We start from the raw sequence: 17,115 nt of genomic DNA on the forward strand, positions 1-17,115 counted from the left end.
TAGGCCTATAACACTTTAGCAACTTTCTTTGGCACATTTCTCTCAGAAATGAAATTCAACCCAGTGTTCTCGGTGGATCAGTGCAGGGAGTCTATGGAGACTCTTATGTTCATTGGTACATCCAATAGCAGAACATTTGTAATGTTTTATTTGTGGCTCAGACACTGTACATCTCCAGCTGTGAGATACAGCTACAAATTTGCTGTGGTTCACTCAGGGAGGTATCTATGCTCATAGAGGGTATGCACGTGACGTCACAGTCGGCCGTATTGACTGCGGTTATGCCCACTGAGTGGCAGCATTGATTTTCAGAGTGAATTCCACGAAAAACACACAAAACACACCTAAAATGGGAAAGAGCTTTGAGATGGACAACATATAGATTTGACAAGAAATCTGAGGTGTATTTTTAAAGACTGCCGAAAGCTACAGAAAAGAGAAGCAAATGGATCCCTGCAATTCACAGAAACCCCTGGAATCCAGGCAGCGAAATGTGGATTTGCAATGCAGTAATCTTTTTTTGTCAATATGCTGAATTTGGGGGGGGGGGGGGGGGAATCATACCCTATATATTGCATTGTTATTGTTTTGACAATTCATCAGTTAAATATTTACCATCTTATATTCTGCATAATAGGATGTTTTTAAATAAACACAAACAAAAACTATACAAGTTTTAAGGCTGGACGATATGATGATAGGCTATATATAACATTGATATAAGTGATCACCCAGATTTAGACCTACCTATATTTATATTGGTACTATACGGTTATCCGGACCACACCTGACCACACGTGACCACATCCGCTCTTGGTTGGTCGTAACCCCAGTGACGGGTAGGTTTAGGGGCGGGGTTGGGGTAGGTCATCACATGTGGTCCGGATAACCGTATAGTACCTTTATATTTACCTACCTTGTATTTATATAAAGCGTTCACAGGCAAATTTGCTTTATGTAGCCTATTTCCCCAGCATCGAAATCAGGCACATATAAATGTCAGGAAACACGATTCCTGGCAGCATGTCGATATCCTTGTATCACTGGATCTTTGGTATGTAAGGAACATCAAGTCCAACCTTTACTGATAATCGTTTGTTTTACTCGCGTTTTCGCAGTTTCCCCTATTAAATCCAGTCACGCAGCAGCTCTTTTGCCACTCAGTCTCGCTGAGGGGGCGTGGCTCCGGCGGGAAGGTGACGTCAATGCATAGAGCATATCATTACCAGTCATGGGGAGGCTTCTGGAACCTCTAGTTTGAAGACTGTTTATGATTTGGGGATTATAAAAGAAGGAGTGGGTGGATTTCTACCATTATAGGCTGGTTGTTTACACGCACTGTGGACACATATCTGTTTTTAAACACCTAAAGTGAATTTTGCATAATAGGTCCCCTTTAAGAAAGGAAGGACAAGAGAGAGAAGAAGCGTTTGAGGGGGCGTGGCACTGTTTGCCTCAGCAAAACATAGAACATACGCAGTACATTAAAATAAATAAATAATAATAGTAAAAACATCTAAAATAAGTCGATAGTTCCAATAAAGTCAGATACTGTTTGAAGAAAAAGCAGTCATGCACACAAAAGCCACACAATATAGCCTCAAAACAAAAGCAAATTCATACTGACACTCTGAAAGTTGCACAAACACTCTGATTTATTTAACTCATTCCTCCTTTAAGCCTCTGGCACGGATTACTACGTTAACAGTCCACAGGAGGAGCAAACACTGTGCCACAAGTACACCTCTGTTGAAAACAAAACTGTGTTGTGCTTTTAAAGTCAGTGATCTTATTCCTTAGACATGCCGCGCAGAAAGAGAACTCATGGTCGTAAGAAAAATGACAAGGTATGTTTTTTCCCCCAGACAATTTACACTGCCTTGTGTTCTGTAACACTTTGTAGAAAGTTAAAATGTAAATTGTGCATTGGGTTATTTCTTAAAACGTACCTTTCTTGGTGTAGCCTAATCTAATATTTAATCAGATTGATTTAGCCATATTAAATACATATTAATAATTTTTTTTGACCTGAAGTTAAAGGGAATGGTTTAGGTTTGGGAACTGCTCTTCTTCTTAACCGATTTCCCTTTAAACTTTGTTTTAAAAATGATTTTAGGTTTATTAATCGTTCTCGAGCGTGCATTCACAAACAACCGAACTAAAGTTTACATTGATTATGCTGCTCTGCTATTCTGTTTACACTTTTCTACAGCGTTAAAAATAAATAGAGCTGCGCAGACCGTTTCCAGAACGGATGACGAACGATTTACTCTTAAGGAGCCGGTTCTCTTTAGTGAATCAATTAATTCAGCGTAACCAGTGTAATCTGACTCCGAACGAATGATTCTTATGAGCCGATTCTTTCAGTGAACCAAAACATAGGCTGCTGCCTCCGGAGGAGATACATTTTGATCGATTTTTTTTTTAAAGCAGCAGATGTATCCTTTGCTCGGTTCGCTGCCTTTAATATTCCACTATCCTGTGCTTTCCATTCGTTGAGCTAAAAGAAAAAGAAAAAAAAAGATGAAAGTTGCGTTTGGTGGTCAGTTTGTGTGTAAAAATGTACGTTTTTGACCAACTTTTTCCACGTTTGATTTAATCTCTAGCGAGAAGTTACTATTGTAGTCATTACATTTTTGCTGTAGAGCATTCTTATCCTGACTCAAAAGCCTGTCCGAAATCAGTTTCGTGAGGTAACGTTACCTTCGTGTGCGCCATGATAAGGCCAGCAAGACAACGAGTCAGGTTGCGTCCGAAATCATATAACGTTAGGCCTACTCTTTTGAGTAGGTACTTATTTTGAATAAGTAACGTCAAGTTACTTAACGACCGCTAAAAAGTACGCTGTAGGCTAATCTGGACGAACTAATGTTAAATTTCGCCATGTTGTCATTATGTGACCTACCAGTGTCAGTTGCATCGCTTCATGGCCATTCACAAATCATCTCCCGTGGCCTCATGGGATAGTATAGTGCAGTGTATTTTGTGTATACTTCTTTTGGTTTTTCACCTATTATATAGTAGGGAAGGAACTTATGCAATTTCGGAAGTATGAGATCATTGTACGCTCCGATTCTCAAATTAATGACTCTTATGATCAGGTTCTTTTTAGTGTGAATCTAAACACATCACCGAACCGCATGTTATGTGCGGGGCTCCATAGTAAATTATTAAACATTTCCGATTTGAAATTAACCAAGAGTGGTTCGCAGTCCTGACTGCGTCATATCATTACGCCTGCTGGACTCATGGTACGGCAGCAAAGTTTCTTGATTATTACGCAGGAATTAGAGTATAGTTCCTAGCCATATCAGCCTAGAAAATCGCAACCTTTCATTTTCCGTCGGTCTTAGTAGGCTACACGATGTAACTACAGAAGAGTCAAGTTTTAAATAGGAAAAATATCGAAACTCTTTGGTCATTTTTTTGAGAGAGATGCTAATGGTCATGTCTGATTCAATGATCTATGCTAAGCTATGCTAAAAGTGGTACCGCCAGACCCAGAGTTCGGCTGAATGGATTCGAAAACGGTAAAACTCAACTGTTTAACTCTGGGGGAGTTGTAAAATGAGCCTATTTCCCAAAAAAGTGGAGTATCCCTTTAAATGCCCACTGAAGTGCCTTGAAATGAGCAGCATTATTCAATCTGTTGACATAATTTCCACTGTAACAGGAAGACAGGGCGGGAAATATCAAACAGTTCCTCCCCTTTTTTAAATAGCCAATAGTTTAGTTTATATCACAGCTCGGCCAGAGCCATTGAAGTCGGTAAAGCCGCAGTTTCCTCCTAACCGTTTCTCCTTCTAATCTCTTCCATATCGCTTTAAAATAATAGTATTCTGTGCAGAATTCAAATGAGCCTGATATGTTTTCTGGTCTGCGTCGACTCGCATATGCTCTATCGTGTAGCTGGACCGGAGCAGACTGTGTGCGCGCTGCTGCGTTTCGCGTGACACTAATGTGAAACCAGACTTCATTCGCCCCAATGGAAAGCATATTTACACTGTCTGAATCGTTCCCTATCCCCTATATAGTGCACTATGTGCCATTCACCATGTAGAAAATAGTAAAAGGGTTAGTTCACCCAAAAATGAAAATGATGTCATTAATGACTCACCCTCATGTCGTTCCAAGCCCGTAAGACCTCCGTTCATCTTCGGAACACAGTTTAAGATATTTTAGATTTAGTCCGAGAGCTTTCTGTCCCTCCATTGAAAATGTATGTACGGTATACTGTCCATGTCCAGAAAGGTAATAAAGACATCATCAAAGTAGTCCATGTGACATCAGTGGGTTAGTAAGAATTTTTTGAAGCATCGAAAATACATTTTGGTCCAAAAATAACAAAAACTACGACTTTATTCAGCATTGTATTCTCTTCCGGGTCTGTTGTCAATCCGCGTTCACGACTCCGCAGTGACGCTGCTGACATGCACACTTACGCACCATTTAAAAAAATATAGCAATACCAAAATACAAACAATGTAGAATAGCTTGAATACAGCGTGCGTCTCCCTCAGACTGTAAACGAAGCTCGGGCGCACCAGATAACACGTCAGCAGCGTCTTACGTCAGCAGCGTCACTGCTGAGTCGTGAACGCGGATTGACAACAGACCCGGAAGAGAATACAATGCTGAATAAAGTCGTAGTTTTTGTTATTTTTGGACCAAAATGTATTTTCGATGCTTCAAAAAATTCTAACTAGCCCACTGATGTCACATGGACTACTTTGATGATGTCTTTATTACCTTTCTGGACATGGACAGTATACCGTATACATTTTCAATGGAGGGACAGAAAGCTCTCGGACTAAATCTAAAATATCTTAAACTGTGTTCTGAAGATGAACGGTGGTCTTACGGGCTTGGAACAACATGAGGGTGAGTCATTAATGACATCATTTTCATTTTTGGGTGAACTAACCCTTTAATGTTGAACAAGTGACCGATTTCAGCCACAGCTATTTTTAATGTAAGGGCGCTTTAGATTCTAGAGAGCATTTGATTGGACAGAAAATCTGATGAGAAGAGTGCAGAGTGATGTCATCAAAATCATTGATCCATATTGGCGGAGACTATGAAGTTTTAGATGCTTATATCTTCTAAATGCAAATTGGAGCACACTAGCTTATAGATAACAGCAAGGCTAACATATTCATACTGAAAGCCAAAAACTTTCAATTTTGATTTCATGGGGACTTTAAGACTCGCAATTAAAGTGTCTGTAACCGGAGTTGCGCAATAGAAAAGAATGCTTGTGTTCTTTGACTATCTGTAATTTTTGAATGCGCAATGCAAATTAAGCTTAGCAAAATGAAATGCAAAAGATTACGCCACATCTAGAAACCAAGAAAAACCGCCCCGATCATTATTTGCTGTAATTATCAGTGGTGTTCTGGTACCCAGCACAGACATTCACGGGAGTGGCTTTTATCTGAGAGCGAGACTGCAGCACACCTCACTTGAATGAAAGAGGCTGGCGGACGTTACTCGAGGAAGACATTGGGAGACCTTTTTTAACATTTAAAGCGACGCGAATTGAGCCATGGCGTACGCTGCGTATTGGGCGAGCATCGTAAGTAGATCCGCGTCATGCTTTGAACTGCAAAGAAAACTTTATAAACCAATATAAAACAACTCGGGTAGTCAAAGGAGTTTGACAAAAGAGCTGACAAATGTAAACACATCAGGATTAGGTTGACCGTTGTACTTGTACACACAGGCTCACTTACAAAAAAAACACACAAAAAAACAAAACAATGTGTTACTATAAGAAGTAGGGCGTTGTCTGATATAGCCCTCTGTAATTCGATTTTAAAGTGTTTGCATGGATTATAAAGTTTCCTGTTATGGAGTTGAGTCGCATTGCAATTGTAAAAAGTTCCTCAAAGAATGCCATGGCGTACAGTGAAAAAATAAACCTAACTGTAAGTAACTATAACTGTAATTTATGTTATAATGTAGCATAAGTATTTAAATATAATGTAAATTTCAAGGAGAAATTACAGAAATGGAAAAAATCTAGTGTGCCAAAAATATTTTCTCATGCAGTTGATGCTTCTGACTGTTCTGAAGGGTTATATTTCTCAGTAGGGTTGTTTATTCATCATTTTGGGTGTAGTGACATGTTAAACCCTTAGGTTATTGTAATTTTTGGCAGGGCGCTAAATCACTTTTCTTTCTGTCTGTCTTCATTTCTTTCTAGAAAGGTGACACTTCCTTGCAAACACAAGCCTGTGTTCCTCAGACCTCAAGATTCCAGGTAAGCCATCATTTACGGTTTTACGTTTAATGTGTTGTTTTGAAATTATAATTCACATTAGAATATGCTAATATCAAATATGCTACAGGGTTCCCACGGGCATGGAAAACCTGGAAATATCAGATTTTTTAGAAGTCTGTTTTCGAGGCAATGAAAGTGATGCAAATTAGCAAAATCAAGAAAGTCAAGTTAATTTCTACAGTAAAATTAGTTTAATAGGTATTCTCATTGTATAATATTTCATTGGCTTTGTATCTGTATCCAGTAACAATGAATGGCTGGAAAAGTCATGGAAATTCATTCCAATTTAAATTGCTATACTAACGCAATTTTTGTACTTAAAGGGATAATTCACCCAAAAAGTGTATAAAGTGATTGAGTCTCTCCAGAAAATGTGCACTAAACTGCACAATTCATATGGATTTTCCATTATGACTTTTTGAAGCGTTAAAGTGGTAGTTGCGTAGCTGTGTGTGGATGGTGCAGAAAGCGCTCAGATTTCATCAAAACGTTTTTTTTTTTTGTGCTCTGAAGATTAATGAAAGTCTTTAGTGTTTGGAACGACATGAGGGTGAGTAATTAATGACAGACTGTTCATTTTTGGGTGAATTATACATTTAAGAAACTGGCATAGTTCATTGATCAAGTATATACTTTTCATGCTTTGGCTTCTAGTGGAGCATTGACACCCTCTTGTGGACTGTAATAGTCCTTGCGAGTCAAAGCCTTGCAGTCTAGCTGAGTTATTGCTCCCAATCAGGCTTGTGTGTCACAGATATAAACTGTAATTCTCCAAAGCCATGAATGTTTTATAACCCAGCTCTGCCATGTTTGCACATCCAGCCCAGTAAATGTACAACAGCATTCCTTTATGACACATTACTCCCATCTACTTCAGAGAGCCGAACCCACAGAAACAACAGTGGAATGCATTTATGAATGTGCAGTGCATTAAATATATTGATTTTGTATAGCTAGAATGCACTTGTTTGCTTGTTTGCTGGGCTGCAATGTGTCAGAGTCCAGTGACAGTGTCGTGAAATGTTCACAGGGACATTTTGTTACTATATATATATCCTAAAACTCATCAGGAGCTCCAGTTACAGTGACACACACCGGGCACCGGAATGGCAACGCCAGGGCCCACTAAACTCATAAGGCATAATGTAAGCTAGTATATTATGATTACAGGGAGATTTTAGGAGGATAAATAAAAAAAAGCTTAAACATGTATCACTGAGTTTTCTCAAGATAACACAGCTGGTTTAACTCGCTCAGTTAGTCCGCAGAAGAAATGCTCAGGTGTGTCTGCAAAGTGTCTGACATTATGGATGCTAGATAATCTCATGCATAAACATGTCTGTGGTTCAGAGATTTCAGAGACAGCTTAAACCATTAATGATAATTAGTCGTCTTCTGCCTTCAGGTGTTAATGTCAGTTAATGTTCACAATCTCACAAAGCTTGAGCCTAAGTGCTTCTGAATGTTACAGGAAGGTATGTGGGTGTGTCGAACCTTTTGTTTTACAAAAATCGTGTGTTTGTGTGTGTGTGCACGTTTGTGCACAAATGCAGGATGTTCCTCTGCGAAAGGTTGAGACTCCACTTTTTCCTTTATGTATTGAGTTATTCAAGTGTGGACGTCGTTGCTTTAGTTTCTTTTTTTTTTTTTTTTTTCTACCATTCAAAAGTTTTCTGCTCACCAAGGCAGCATTTATTTAAAAAAAATGTTCAATGAAAATAATAATGTTGTGAAATATTATTCCAATTTAAAATAACTGTTTTCTATTTTACTATATTTTAAATTGTAATTTATTCCTGTGATGGCAAAGCTGAATTTTCAGAATCATTACTCCAGTTTTCAGTGTCACATGATCCTTCAGAAATCATTCTAATATGCTGATTTGATGCTTAATTTGTTATTCTTTATTCGGCCTGTACTCCGGTGGATGATGCAGGTCATAGCATTTCTCCCATCTGCGTCTGTCTCTGGCTGTTCGCATCCAGGTTTTGACAAAACTCTTTCGGGAATCTGAGCATCGAGTTGGCGGGCGTCCAAGTGGTCGCTTTATCTCATAGGGGTACCACGTTGTCCCTTTCAGCGTCCATCGATCATCCTCTATTCGAGACATGCATCATCCATCCTCCATGATCACATCTTTCAACCTTGACATCCCCCGCAAAAATTGATTTGTGATCTTATCTTTTTGCATGACTTTTAGCATTCTTCGCTCCATTGCTCTTCCAGTTACAGTTTCTGTAAAAAAAATAGTTAGAGACCATGTCTCACTCCCATATAGTAATGCTGGTAGTACGGTGGTATTGAAGAGATGGGCTTGCTGGGTTGGGTCGCTGATTGTAGTGATAACCTCGCTTATTATTATTATTATTATCAATAGAAATAAATGGAAATCTTTTGAAGCATTATAAATGTTACTGATTCTTACTGTGACTTTTGATCAATTGAATGCATCCTTGCTGAATAAAAGTATTAATTTCTTTAAAAAAACAACTTGTATATATATATATTTAAAAGCTTTACATTTCAGGCTCTGTCAATACCTATGAATGTGAAAGAGATTTAGGTTTCATGTTGAAACAGATTGACCTCTTAATTTAGATTTGAATTTAGTATATTTTGCCCTCTGTGGGACTATTATCTATTGCATCGTTTTTGTATTTCGAAGAAGCTCTCTGGAAATAATTAGCCATGTGAGTGTATAATATCAGGTTCCTTTGGACTTCTTTCTCAATCGGACATCATGCTGCGGATTGATGCTAAGCGTTTCAGTGGGCCGCTGTTCATATGTTGAAATGAAGCCTCCAGGAATGCAAGTCAGCATATGCAGTCAGGTGGTGAGAATTGAGAGGATTGATTTCTCGTAAAATTAAGCAATAAGGTAGGAGGGGAAAAGATTTGCAAAAGAAAAGATTACATACTTGATATGAAATTATTCTCAGATCATATAATATAATAATACACATAAAATGGAAGATTAGAATTGCCTCTTTCATTGAAGCAACATTAAAACCTTGTTTTATGACGTCCTCTTTTCAACTGGGAACTAAAAAATCACCTGCCCAATCTCAGTAATGCTACAAGGATGAAGTTTTGTTGTTTTTAGTCAATTCAATTGAAATTATTAAGTGAAAATAACACTTTTTAACATGGCAAATCTGATTCTACTCTGCTATACTTAACATTGATTGCACAAGTTTCTGAAAGATTATTTAATGACTTTCAGGCAATGAATTAACTCCAAATAAAGTTTGTAGGTAAGCCAATTTCTCATAAAGAAACTTTAAAGCTCTTTGACACAGTTTGGTTGTCTTCAGTTGTCTAACACGCATGCCTGCATATCCATATCTGATTGAGCTTGAGATGTCAGTTGGACATTATGGATGTTCACACCCAGGCCCATTTCACTGAACAGGCATGCTTTGTTCTCATCATTTGGGGTGGATACTAGCAGCACACGGTGTTTAGGCACTTGAGGCGAATATTTCGTAAGTGCAAGTCCCTGATTTCAGCTCTGCACATTTGAAACATTATTCAGTGAACTGATGATTGGGAAGCTCTTGCTAAACACTCAGTGTAAAGATATCACACGTCCTTCCCTTGAAATGGGACTTCTTGCTGGTTACTCATGCTGATTAGGAGTATTTTTAGGGAATTGTTTGGCTTGCATGCTTTAGCTTAGTTTCACTTGGCAGCAGACCCACTGACTAAAGCACAGGAAGTCTGGCCCTGACTCTTGCCTTCATACTCTCACTTTTTGTTACATATAGTCCCTGACACTATTATAAGTCAGATGACCTTGGACCTCTCCAATTAGTTTGTACTTTGTTTCATTTGTTGGTTCAGGTAATTTAGTGTCTGTATGCACATCTTTCAAATGCACCATAAAAATAGCCATAAACATTTACCTTTGGATCATACCGTGTGAACATGCAAACATACGCCCTGCTTTAAGGCAAGTCACTACAGGCAAAAACATTTTTTGTCATTTTTGAGATTTTGTGCTATTTGGCTTTTCATGTTTTTAACGTGTCAGACTAGTAGACAAACAACATTTTTATGCACTTTATCTATTTGCGTCTGTTGATTTTTAAATACAATACATACCTTTAAAAGCCTTTTTTTCAAGCACTGGGCCAGAAATCAGTAGCACTTATACACGCCAAACTTTATAGTTTTTTTTTCCTACTTCTATTCTGAAGGTTTTTATAGAGGTTTTTATTAAAGTTTTTTTTTTTTTTTCTGATTGTATACATTTCATTCTTTAAAAGTTTTTTTTTTTTGTCACAAAAAGAGATTTAAAAATCCCCTCTAAAAAACCTTTGACTCTTATATGTCAACAAAATGAAAAAAGAAATTTGAACCCGGCTTTATCCAATGTCATATTTTTTTGTTCTGGGAATGTATGCAAATGAGTGCATTTTTAATTAGGTTATGCATCATTTACATATTTACATTTATTTATAATATTTGCATTTCAGAAAGCTTGTTATACAGAAAACTGTCTGCAATTCTTAATGGAATCAGTCAACTGGGGAATAATTTTTTACCCTATTCCTGTTCAGTGTCTTGCCTTAAAAGTGTATCTGACATCTCAGTCAGGCGGTACACATTCCATGTGCTTCCATATTTAGCCATTCCTCCTTCCCTCCCTCCTTTTGAGCCTGCCTCCAGTAAGTGCCCTAGCCACACCTCCTTTGACCCTGACCACTCCCCCTAGTCCCTCCCCCTGCTCCCTGTGCCTGGAACATGCTGTAGCTCAGACAGCACAGCAGACACAGCAGAGCCACAGAGACGTAGACATGGGCCAGATCATCAGCTGGATCCGCGGCACACGGGACGAACCGGGCCTGCAGGATGTCGCTGTAGAGCAACAGGTGCAACTTACTGGATATAATCACATTGAGGTCTCAGAGAGTACAGTGCGTGCATGGGTTTGCTTAAGTGTGTTTTTGAGGTGCAGTGACTTGACTAAAACTTGACATCGTGAGGATTTGATCGTGTGCTTTTAAACTTTGCCTGAGTTTTTGTTCCGTGCTCTGGTCAGGAGGAGGTCTTGAGTTTGTTCCCACAGCAACCCTCTGAGGGAGGAGGAGTGCTGGAATGTGTGGGGAATGCCAGGAAATGTGTTAGAAAAAGTGTAACTATAGGGACTTTTAGCACTGAAATAAAGCTGCAGTTCCACCTAGGACTTTTCAGTGTCTGTTATCTGTTTTACTGGCAATATTACGATAAATCCATGTTGCAATGCGCAGTAGTTGTTCATTGAAAGCCTGTCTGGGTGTGTTTCACTGTGATTCATTTGACTATTAGTGATATGTTTTTTGCAGAATTTGCAATAATACTGTCTTACAATTAATTCATAATACCTGTGGTATATTGCTGTCTTTGGTTCTGACTTTTGCATCTGATATTTTAGCCTATTCATTTTCCTTCTATGTCAGTTATGACACTAATGTCACTAGTTTGCTTCCTGCAACCTAAAACTGGTGTTACACAGACGTCATGGGTAGCTGTGTTGTTTTGAGCATGAGCAGAGCTCTCTGATAGATGTTGGCCAATAGGCTTGTATCCAAGTGCTGCACATTCCCACAGTGCAACATGCCAGCCTGGTTCAGCATCAGCTAAGGTTAATGGCCTGAAGGAAGACACTCGCTCACTTTCACTGTGAAGAATGTGCATTGTTTATTTACATACAGATATTTTAAAATTTAACAAAAAAAAGTTAAATAGTTGCGTTTCACTTTGTTTTGATGGTCCCTTTAACACATTCTGTTGACTATAAGTAACGTTGCACCTACATGTCTACTAACTCTCATTCGAGTGTTAGGAGAGTATTAGTAGACTGGTAGGGTTATGGTTAGAATAAGTTGTTGACATGTAGTTGCAAAGTTACTTATAGTCAACAGAATGTTCAAAAGGGACCAGGTTACCCGGTTTATTCTTTTTTAACCTAATTTTGTCATATTGATTGATCTTAATGAACTATAAAACGAATTTATTTTGATTGATTTTTGAATATTGCCAGAACATATTTCTGATCATTATTTTGAATGTCTCACAACTTATAATGATAATAATAATATAATTTTAAAGTATTTATTTTATTTGAAAAGACTTATATAAGCTAATATCTAACATATAATTTATCAACTGAAATTTGATTTCAGAATTTGAAATTTCAGATTTTTTTTTTTTTTTTGGGTCCGAATTCTGAAATTTCAGAATTTGACAGAGATACTGGTAAACAATTGAGAACGATGTCACACGAATTGGAGCCCTTCGAAAGGTTCAAAGCAAGTCTTGGTATTTGTTCACAGATTAATCAAAGAAGGCTTCATCACATGAGTATATTTATCATATAGTTCATGTTACCAAATGTAGTTTTATCTAGAGACACATTATCAGAACCATTTTGGTTGCTGACATTACAGATTTTTATTGGATATGTATACACTGTATGATGAAATTGAATATTTAATTGGTTATGCTCATTTCCCCTATTTTTACATTTTACATTTAACATTAATTTTTTTTACCTTGTCATCTTAACTTAAATTTCTAAAAACACTAATAATTTAATAACATGGTTAGATGTGTTATATAGCAAATCTCTTTAGCCTAAATTTGCTGGTAACATTTAAAATGATTTATAGTTGGTAATGTTTCATTTTTAATTTATTTTGACAAAATAATATAGAATTTTAATATAAATGTGATTTAATGATTAGTGTGAATAGAAAATCTCAAATTAAGGCTAACCTTAGGGCTAAAAATACAGTTGCAACACTTTTTTGTGTTGGGGTATTTTAAGCAAATTTAATTCTGTTGTCAAGTGAGTTCAGTGTATTGTAACAGTGTATTGATCTACAGTGGGGGGGTTTTCCCGCTCAGTTAGCGGTGCACTATTGATCTGAACAGCTAGCCTAGAGGAACGTGTTCCAACTGCATGTGGTTCCAATAGCACGCAACTATTCCTATATCTGCATGTATGGGTGTGCACACATGCATATATGTAGGTTTATTTGCAGACTCAGCAGCTAATATTGGGTATTTAAAGCACGAGATGGTATTTTTGTACCCCAGGTTGTCTCAGAGATGGACTGTCAGATTTGTCAGCTGTTAACCTAACATCATGCCTGGAAGGTTCAATGTTTGAATGCCCTTGGGTCCACATGGGGATCTCACACGTTCTGAGCATGATCAGATGCTGAATCAAAAAACGACTGTTCATTGCCTAATCATTGTGCAAAGATGATGTCATCATGAGTTATGCACACTTGTGCAACAAGAGCTCTGTTTTTTACTTTTCACCAAATCCTCCCTAGGCAACATTTTAAGGCATCATATGCGTGTCAGAGTGGGTTATGCTGCCTTATAAGATAACTAATTTTGGCAAAGTTTCATTTGTGGAGATTTAGCAAACCCTAACAAAGCAAATTCCAGAATATAGTACAATAGACAATTTTTTTCTCTAATTGTGTATTTTTTGTATACGTAACATACTAATGTCAACTCAATCTCTGTCAGTCTTTACACCATTTGTGTGGCACATTGCTTCCTAAGTAACAGCTGCCTATGTAGGCCGTAGACAACAAGGCCGCTCAGCTCACTAGATTTTGGAACAGAGTTTAAGATTTTGTTACTATACAGCCTTTATTCATGAAGGCAGACAGCAAACTGGCTTAAGATGCCCACTGACTCTTGGGCAGAAACTCAGTCAACAAACCACGTTGAACAAACTACTAAATATAGACACTGTTGCAGCACACAACGTCAGGACTCAGGAGTTCCTTCAGCTGGTTTTAAAGTCAGTAATACTCTTACTTTTTAGAGAAGTGGAGTGTGTGAAAAGCTGAAAGAGACAGCTACAGCGATATTTGTCAGATTTGGTGTTTTGAAATTACTTTAGGGGAGTATATTCGCCTGAAAGTGGCCCTCACAGGGCATTTGGCTACCTAAGTGAGATTTGTAATGTTATGTTTTATTTGATTATTTTGTTTGTTACAGGCAAACAATGTATAATAATATGCTGACTCTATCATGTCGCACCTGAGGGTTATTTCTTCATCAGTGCCACACCTTGTGTTTATATGCATGTGTATGCATGCTTGTCAGATGATGTAATTTGTTGACTACTTTGCTGCCGTTTGTCCAAAAACTACTGCGATTATGACATGAAACTTCTCTGTGTACATTTTCTCGGACCACAAATGGAAAGTCTTAAAGGAGAACTCCGGTCAATTTTAACATTGAGCTAATTTTTTTGTACATTTGGAGTGCTGTCAGTTCAGAGAACAACGACAAAAATCGGTGTTTCCTACACCGTGTTATCCTCTTTTTAAAATTTGCACCCTGTTGACTTCAATGGGGCAAGTTTTAAACCTGCTTTTAGGCTCTTAACATCCTTGATGTGTCATTACAAGTGCACAGGTCATGTGAGTGATTCCTTCGGGGTGAACGCGGGTGAATCTAACTGCAGTAGATGTGAAAGAAATATATAAAAAATTATGTTTATTCAGCCAGCGCACATACCTGTATTTACATCCTGTTTTCGGTCGAAGTCCACAGTAGTCGATTGTCGAGTTCACGCGCGTAGGATCACGCGCGTGAACTCGACAATCGACTACTGTGGACTTCGACCGAAAACAGGATGTAAATACAGGTATGTGCGCTGGCTGAATAAACATCACATCAAGGATGTTAAGAGCCTAAAAGCAGGTTTAAAACTTGCCCCATTGAAGTCAACAGGGTGCAAATTTTAAAAAGAGGATAACACGGTGTAGGCAACACCGATTTTTGTCATTGTTCTCTGTACTGACAGCACTCCAAATGTACAAAAAAATGAGCTCAATGTTAAAATTGTCCGGAGTTCTCCTTTAAGTGAAAGGAAATGCATTACCTGTATCTTAAAGACCTCATGAAATCAAAATGGGAGTTGTGTGGCTTTTAGTCTGTCAGACAAGGGCCATAAGGTTTGAAGCTTTCTATTTGCTAGTTTTCACTTAGAATTTGACAAAATTAACTATTATGCTGATACACCACAAATCTGTCTTTTGATGTAAAGTAAAGACCATTGGCTATTTTTAAGGGGTATGAAATGGGCCTCCCACCCTGTTTCAATTGAAAATGTCATCACAGGACGGAAAAACACACTTTTATGAGGTCTCTAACATCTATAATTGGTTTGGTTCTTCTGGCTCTGAATAAAAACACAGGAATTAAAATGGAAATAATGTTTTAATTTCCATTGAGATGAATGGGAATGCTAAAGGATAACTTTCTTCAGCTACAGATTTAGCTGTATATTAGAACTCAAGGACTGCCCAAACAAACAGAGCAGTGTTTTATTAGACCGCCCTCGAGTTGTGTACAGCGTTTACAGAGCCTGGTTTGTTTTCGAATGTTTTCCATAGAGATTGTCAGTTCTGAGTCTGCAGAACTTGAATTGCATTTACATAGACACTGAGAGTCATTCTTTGGCCTTCTGAGATTCATTATCACGTCACCTCTCGACCTCTACATGTGGGTGGTGATCAGTTCTGATGACAAACTCAGGATAAGACTTGCTATGCAACACTCCTGTTTAGTCACTCTCTTGTTCTGCTTTATGTGTTTCATGATCTTAAAAAAATATTTCCAGATCATTCACTTGGGAATCATCATTTATGGAAGTAATATGAGTTGGAAATGACAATTTGTGTCGACTTTAATCAGATGGACGGTAACGAAATCCGACTTGGTTGTTTTAGGTGTTTTGTCTGGGGTAGATATTAACTCAAGCACTGCAGTATCTGTTGTATCTGGCTAGTGGTTCTTTCCTGTTTTCCTTATTTGGCTTCATTCAAAGGTCCCTCGCCTCAGAAGTGGGTCTGTGGAATGCAACTACATTCCAGCATGCACATGACAACAAATATAGAAATTTTGGTGTATTTCGGAGTGTGTTGTGTTTCGTGAGAAGTGCGATGTGCATCTCAAAATCTCCGCCCAGCTGCACCCACTCTGACTGATTTTTGCTGCCACCGATGTGTGAGCTTTTTCACATGGATGAAAGCTTTCTGTGAGATTGTGTAAGCAAGTTGTACAAAATGTACATCATATACAGGGGTAATACCATAGTAATACCGTGATTTTTGGGCATGACTGTTGTACTGCATACAAATGCACATGGCACATCTGTCGTACCGTTGGAAATGCAATTTCAAGACCGTCCCGTCTCTGGCCTCTCCCTCCAATTTCCTGTCTAACTGTATCATCTAGCAAGTTAAGGTTTTTTTTTTTTTTTTAATGTATGTAGCTATGTGTGTGTGTGTGTGTGTGTGTGTGTGTGTGTGTGTGTGTGTGTATACTATATATATATATATATATATATATATATATATATATATATGTGTGTATATATATATGTGTGTATGTATGTATGTATGTATATATATATAATAGAATATAATACTGTATATATTATGTTATACTGTGTGTATATATTATATTATATTATATTATATTATACTTTGTGTATATATATATATATTAGGCAATATACACTACCATTCAAAAGTTTTGGTTCAGAAATTAATACTTTTATTTAGAAAGGACACATTGATGTAAAGTAAAAGTAAAGACATTTACAAGTTCCATTTAAAAAAAAAAAATGCTGCTCTTTTGACATTTCTGTTTATCAAATAATCCTGAAAAATATTTATCACAATTTCCTCAAAAATATTAAGTATCTCAACAATATTCAACATTGATAATAATAAGTAAACAGTTAGAATAGTGTAAAATAAATGTAATAATAATGTAATAATTTAAATGAAAAAAGTTTATATATATGT

The 17,115-nt window shown here is 37.5% G+C and overlaps 1 protein-coding gene across 41 annotated transcripts in view; it reads left to right on the plus strand.

Moving 5' to 3' along the window:
* The window catches only part of cast (calpastatin), a 52,161-nt gene that overhangs the window by 11,116 nt on the left and 23,930 nt on the right, over positions 1-17,115 (plus strand). For 13 of the 41 annotated variants that reach the window (XM_084386345.1, XM_084386349.1, XM_084386306.1 and 10 more), the window contains exon 1: positions 11,027-11,157. In XM_084386345.1, the coding sequence (XP_084242471.1) occupies positions 11,083-11,157 (75 nt within the window). In that variant the 5' untranslated portion in view covers positions 11,027-11,082. Of the gene's footprint in view, positions 1-1,685; positions 1,848-5,226; positions 5,576-6,205; positions 6,263-11,023; positions 11,188-17,115 lie in introns of those variants that run through there. The other 28 variants (XM_084386301.1, XM_084386323.1, XM_084386346.1 and 25 more) reach the window with 13 other exon arrangements.

Source organism: Rutilus rutilus, assembly GCF_951802725.1.
Source record: "Rutilus rutilus genome assembly, chromosome: 18".
In the NCBI taxonomy this organism is placed as follows: Eukaryota; Metazoa; Chordata; class Actinopteri; order Cypriniformes; family Leuciscidae; genus Rutilus; species Rutilus rutilus.